The following is a 6,062-nucleotide window of genomic DNA, read 5'->3' as shown; positions in this document are numbered from 1 at the left end:
TTTGCCTCTTTTTTTTTTGACATCTGCATATATCAAAGGAGAACAAAACATCATTTTTGATAGTCAATCTCCATGGATCCCTTGTTTTCTAACTCTCAAAACACACGCAAATAGCCGTCTTCGAGCTATTTATGTTTCTTTTGCCTTTCCCTATCAATTAGCACAAATAAGTGCTCTAATACAACACAATCAAACATCAAATGACAACACAATTTGGTGCATACATTACTAACCCACAAAGATATACAACAAAATAAAAGAAGAAATAAATACATACATATTGTCTACTTAGAAAAACAAGGTAATAAAATAAAATGCTCATTAATACCTACATAATCACAATCAATTAAAAATCCTAACCAAATAATATTCGAATATAAAAGTAGCAATTAACATGTCTTTTTAGATAACATGTTCATCGAATTAACCATTTTTTTTCTTATCACCCAACTTTTGAAACACATGCGAAAGCATACCAAAGAACCAAGCAAGGGAGCATATGACTCGTGACAAGATATATACAATCCGATGTTTATATGTCTTCTTTGGGGAATGTGTTCGATCAGATTGTAATAGGGTCCGATAAATTGCTTCAGTCAATGCAAAATATGTAACAGGATCAGATTCTTCTGGTAGTATACCTTCTTCTGTTAGGCATGCTATGTCATATGCACCCGTTGTTATTGGTATCCCTAGATAGCTACAAATTTGGATTCGACCATTTATCCGCTCGATGGGTTTTAAAGTATCACCATGTGTTAGGATCAAGATTGGGTCTGAATCTGATATTTGATATCAAAGATTAAAAATGATAACTATGGAATTACATATATTGAGTTTATTGAAGCATTGAACCAACATTTCGATGAAGTGTGAAATGTAAAAGTACCCGTAAAGTACTAAAATATAGTACTAAAATAACAATAATTTAACTTGATGAAAAATTGTTAGACTAAGATTTCTTGAGAAAAAATATAAAATTCTTGAGAGAAAGAAATGTTACATTCCATTTTTGTTGTACAAGTGATCCAGAAAAAACGTTTGGACTCACTTGCATCACATGTGCATCTTCCACTTTTGCCGTACAATTGAAGGTGAAAAACTTGTACCATTGACGTGAATGAGACCTTGTTTAATTATTTATCAAAATCTAAAGAGTAAATTAATAAAATCGTCCTTATGGTTTGGTCAAAATTGCATGTTTGGTCCTTAATTTTTCTTTTGCACTCGGATCGCCCTATGGTTTATTTTGTTGCGTTTTTTTGTCCCTTGCATACATAAAGTTAGGGACCAAATGTGCAATTTTGACAAAACCATAGAGACGAAAAACACAACAAAATCAAACCATAAGGACGATCCGAGTGCAAAATAAAAGTTAGGGACCAAACATGCAATTTTGATCAACCCATAGGACGATTTCAGTAATTTACTCAAATCTAAATAATAAATTATACTTTTTGATAAGACAAAACTGCAAGATTGGTCCCTGTGGTATTCAAAAAACTTTGGATAGGGTCCAAAAAGTTTTCTACTTGCATAGAAGGTCCAAAATCAAGGTTTTTCTGTATTTTTAGTCCAAAAAAAACTTAAAATGACGGTTATACCCTTTTACTTTCTTTTTATATTTTTTATATTTTTCAAATACTATTTTAATATAAAAATAAAAAGAAAAGAAAAAATAATTATCTCTCTCTCTCTCTCTCTCTACACCATCGACGACAAAAAGGAGAATCGACAACCCTCCTCCAGCCCTCCTTCCTGTCGATCGGAAACAACCAAACACCCCTCAGAGTCGTCACTTCCCTCTGCTGCTACATTGGTGTTTCTTTCCCTTTATCCCTCGTGTTTTGCCAATGGAATAGAAGGAGAAAAACCAAGGAGGCCACCGGAGCAGCCCACTCGCTGTAACAGTCACCCAACAACGTAAGCTGCCTTCGTTTCTTGTTTCATTTTGGTGATGGACCAAACCTCCACCAAACCACCCATGTTCTGCTTTCGTTCTTCCTCCTTCTCCCATTAATCAAGTCTGTTCCCTTTCCCCCTCAATTTGTGACTGCCGACAACGAGCGAAGAGCTTAGGGGAGTTCGTCGGAGATCAACTCCTTCTCGCGATCTGTTTGACCACCAGATCACCATTGTGACTGCTTCCATTCGTGTTTCTTCTTTCCCGATCAGTAAAGACGAAGAGTAAACCCACAAAGGGTCTTCGGTCTCGATGGACCCCCTTGCCCATTCTTGCAATTTCCCATCTGTACCTCAGCTCCCGTCGATCTGTCTTTTATTCGTCTGTTCCTTGTCCAATCTGATGGAGACGATATTTATTCAAAGTTTTTTATACGATTTACAATGGTGTGAATTGGTTTATTGGTGTAACAAAGAAGGGAAACAACCATAGATGAGGTAGAAATAATAGAAGGGATGAGGAAGACGACCGGATGATATAGAGAGAGAGAGAGAGAGAGAGAGAGAGGGAGAGAGAAATGGTGCATACAGTGGGAGTAAAGGGTGAGTGGGGCAATTCTTTATTTTTTAATTATTAATTTGTTACGAAAATGGTAAAATAATATAAAAAAGGAAATTAAAAGGGCAAAATAGACATTTCAAGATTTTTATGACTAAAATCAAAGAAAATTCCTTATTTTGGACCTTCCATGCAAGTCGAAAACTTTTTGGATCCTATCCAAAGTTTTTTTAATACCACATGGACCAATTTTAAATTATCAATGAAAACAAATTATAAAAATTTGGTAAAAGATGTGTAATGGAAAGTAGATGCATGGAAGTGTGATGAAATAGTATTTTGTGTATATGTACTTACTTGATGTCCTTATGGAAGAACAGTGAAAAAGAGATTTAATGGCCAAAACTGGCTTAAGATCGCCACCGGAGAAGAAGGCCTTGTAAACGTCGGCCAAATTCGCCACCACCACCACGTAGTTCACTCTCCGCTTCACAAACCCACCGGAGGAGCAATTTAAGCTCAACCCCACATCATCTTCTCCGAAGCGACATGGTTGATTATGGCGGATTCCGTTCGTCATCCACTCTTTAATCTCCTCTATACCTTCTTCCATTCGATCCAAATCCAAACCCCTTGAATCGTAAACACAAAACCCATTTCGTTGTGATCGTAACACGTTGTGCTCTTCAAGTATCATAGTTGAATAATTCGATGATTCATCTGCAATCGACGTTTCGAAATGGAAATATGAAAACGGATTTAGGAATTAAGGCGGGAAGTGAAATGAAAAATACGAACGTACTTGAAGTTTGGGAAAATGGGATGAGTCCAGATCTGCCAAGAACACTGTACATAAAATTCACAAGCGAGCTTTTCCCAGAGCCGGATAATCCAACCAACAAAACAGTAATTATTGGAGGAATATCCATTTCTTCTTTCTTGATTCCACCAATTGGGAGCCAAAAATCACCGGATTTGTAGATCATGAGCTTGTGTTTAAGTTCATCCACACCTTGTTCACTGATCATTCGCAACCTCTCCATTTCTCTGAGTACCTTGAACATCGATGACGACGATGATGATGATGAATCATATGGAGATTTGAATTCTGGGATTGATTTCCACCAACAGAAGGATGATGATTCTTCACTGTTTTGGTGAGTGAGAGTGAAGTTGCAGGTGTCGTTCGTCATAGTTGCTCCCTTTTGGGATGAGGGAGATTAGACTTGCTCTGTTGACTAAAACATGGCCACCAAAATTATTTACAAACAAAAGAAAAAGACTTAAAAGTTAAAAACTTCACTCACTATATAGTTTGTTCCACCAACTTCATGTTATTTTGATTTTATTTTGTTTTTTTTTTTACCTAGGGTTGAATAATTATACTTCCTTCGTCTTAATTGATAGTCTATTTTTAACTTTTGAAGTCTTTCTTCTTTAAATTTGATTTTAATTATTTTTATTTGTGTTATATATTACTTGATAAAACTTAAAACAATGAAAAAACATTTAAAATACAATCCATTCATATATTTTGTATCAAGTATTATCCATAAAAAACAAAAGTATTTAAGGTCAAAGTTGAAGAAAAAAGACTCCAAAAGTCAAAAGTAGACTATCAATTTGGGACCGAGGTAGTCTATTTTAGATGTAATTTATTATCTGAAAATTTTAGTATTAGATAATTCAAAAAAATATATTAAAGAAATACTAAAACTCATATTTTTATATAAATAAAATATAATATTAACATATTTACATATCAAATCACGATTACTTAATTTTAATTTTTTATGATATCATATTTTCATAGCTCATGTAACATCCGGATTCTCAGGTACATTATTTATTCTTTATTTTGGAGATTTTGGAAGGACTCGGCGAGTTGATGCTTAGACTCGCCGAGTAGAGTCGCGAATTTCATCCGGGTTAATGACCGGACTCGGCGAGTCAAGTAGTGGACTCGGCGAGTCCACGCTGTTTAATGAAGCCATAATTCCCGGGGATTGAGACCTATTTAAAGGGGCTTATAGCCACCAATTGTGGCTACCGGACCCCTAAGTGAAACCCTAAGCGATCTAGAGCGTTTGTGAGGAAGAAGAGGCCATTTTTGATCATTGTGTGGGTGTTTTGTGAGAAGAAGGTGACCAAGGCAAGAGGGAGCTGAAGAGGGTGCTATTATGTGGATTTCAGAGCCTAAGGACTTCATATTGAGGTATATATTCGATCCTTCTTCAGTTTTGGGTGTTAATCCTTGAGAGTTAGGGTTTCTAGCCCATTTAGAGTATGAATGATGGTGCAATTGGTCCCTTCTTGTGTTGAGGCTTCGGATCTGGATCCAAAGAGGTCCAGAGACCTTAACTCCTTGATATTTATGGGGTGACATTGGGTAATATGAGCTTAGGGTGACATATTGAGGCCATTTCTTCAAATAGAGCCATTGGGTCTTTGCATGGGCATCAAGATCCAGACTTTACGTGTTTATATTGCTTAAGGAGGCCAGATCTATGGGTTAGAGGAACGAATCTGACCTCAGGAGGTCAGTTGAGCTTGAGCATGGCATGAACTCGTCGAGTCCCAAGAATAGACTCGACGAGTAGGGCTAAGGTTTCCCATAGTTCACTTAGTGAGTAACTTGCCGAGTTAGGGGAATGACTCGGTGAGTTAGAGGGAAATAGAGGACTGGAGTTCAAGGCGGAACTCGCCGAGTTCATAATGGGACTCGGCGAGTTGAGTCGGGGTGGCCCCGCGATTCATGCCAGGTGTAACCCGTCGAGCAGGGGAAAGACTCGACGTGTCATGCGAGACTAGAGGGATAGTGGACATGTGTAGACTCGCCGAGTCGCCCAAATGTACCCGGTGAGTCGGGTCAAAGTTTGACCGTTGACTTTTGTTGACTTTGAGGGTTTGGTCAACATTGGGGTCTTTGTGTCAAGAGAGGGGTAAAATGGTCTTTTACCCTTCTGAGGGTGCCAAGAGAGGGTTAAGTCTAGTCTCGAGAGTTATATTTATGAGAGTATTTACTTTATGTGATTAGGCAGAGGCTAGACCATATTTCTACCGAGTCAGAGATTTACCGAGACATCTGAGGTGAGTCTTCTCACTATACTTTACCTTGAGTGGTAATTAGAGTTATGTGACAGAGTTATTGTATGCTATTTATGTGATGTGTTGCACTGCATTATTTCTATGTGATTTATGTTGTGTGTATATCAGTGTGTATCAGAGTTAGAACCGGAAGGTTCACAGAGCTAGGACCAAAGGGTCCACAGAGTTAGGGCCAGAGGGCCCACAGAGTTATAGCCTCGAGTGGCTAGTATGTGTTATGTGTGGTATTTTGGGGAACTCACTAAGCTTCGTGTTTACCGTGTTGTGTGTTATGTGTTTCAGGTTTTCCTCTCGGAATCGTGGGACGACACCGACTTGATTGTACAAACCAGAGAAAGAGTTATGAGGATCCTCGATTATTAATGGAGTTGTGCTTTGTAATTGAATAAAAGAGATTTTTATATGAGATGTTACGAAGTGTATGCATTTTAAAAATGAAAAATTATTTTAAATTTTCACGTCGTTACACCTCATATAATTCAATTTTTTTGTT

General features: G+C 37.4%; 1 protein-coding gene across 2 annotated transcripts; it reads right to left on the bottom strand.

Moving 5' to 3' along the window:
* Window positions 1-302: 302 nt before the first annotated feature.
* Window positions 303-3,727, bottom strand: LOC145057917 (uncharacterized). 2 transcript variants are annotated; one of them, XM_079005828.1, is made up of 3 exons: window positions 3,264-3,724; window positions 2,819-3,181; window positions 303-782 (listed from the first exon to the last, which is right to left on the bottom strand). In XM_079005828.1, the coding sequence occupies exons 1-3, from the start codon at window positions 3,652-3,654 to the stop codon at window positions 424-426; spliced, it is 1,113 nt and encodes a 370-aa protein (XP_078861954.1). In that variant the 5' UTR covers window positions 3,655-3,724; the 3' UTR covers window positions 303-423. The 2 variants fall into 2 exon arrangements, with proteins under 2 accessions (XP_078861954.1, XP_078861955.1); XM_079005829.1 differs by lacking the exon at window positions 303-782 and adding an exon at window positions 1,625-2,302 and having other exon boundaries at window positions 3,264-3,727.
* Window positions 3,728-6,062: the final 2,335 nt, after the last annotated feature.

Source organism: Lactuca serriola, chromosome 6 (genome assembly GCF_051521515.1).
Source record: "Lactuca serriola cultivar US96UC23 chromosome 6, Lser_US96UC23_V15, whole genome shotgun sequence".
In the NCBI taxonomy this organism is placed as follows: Eukaryota; Viridiplantae; Streptophyta; class Magnoliopsida; order Asterales; family Asteraceae; genus Lactuca; species Lactuca serriola.
Note: the sequence above shows the minus strand (reverse complement) of the source record. Positions and strands in the feature narration are given on the sequence as shown.

Excerpts from the sequence above, each read along its gene's own strand:
- LOC145057917 (XM_079005828.1), bottom strand. The coding sequence starts at position 3,654 with ATGACGAACGACACCTGCAACTTCACTCTCACTCACCAAAACAGTGAA. Across the intron at positions 3,182-3,263 it reads CCCATTTTCCCAAACTTCAA|ATGAATCATCGAATTATTCA; the intron begins GTACGTTCGTAT and ends CGTCGATTGCAG. Across the intron at positions 783-2,818 it reads TTCTTCCATAAGGACATCAA|ATTCAGACCCAATCTTGATC; the intron begins GTAAGTACATAT and ends ATCAAATATCAG.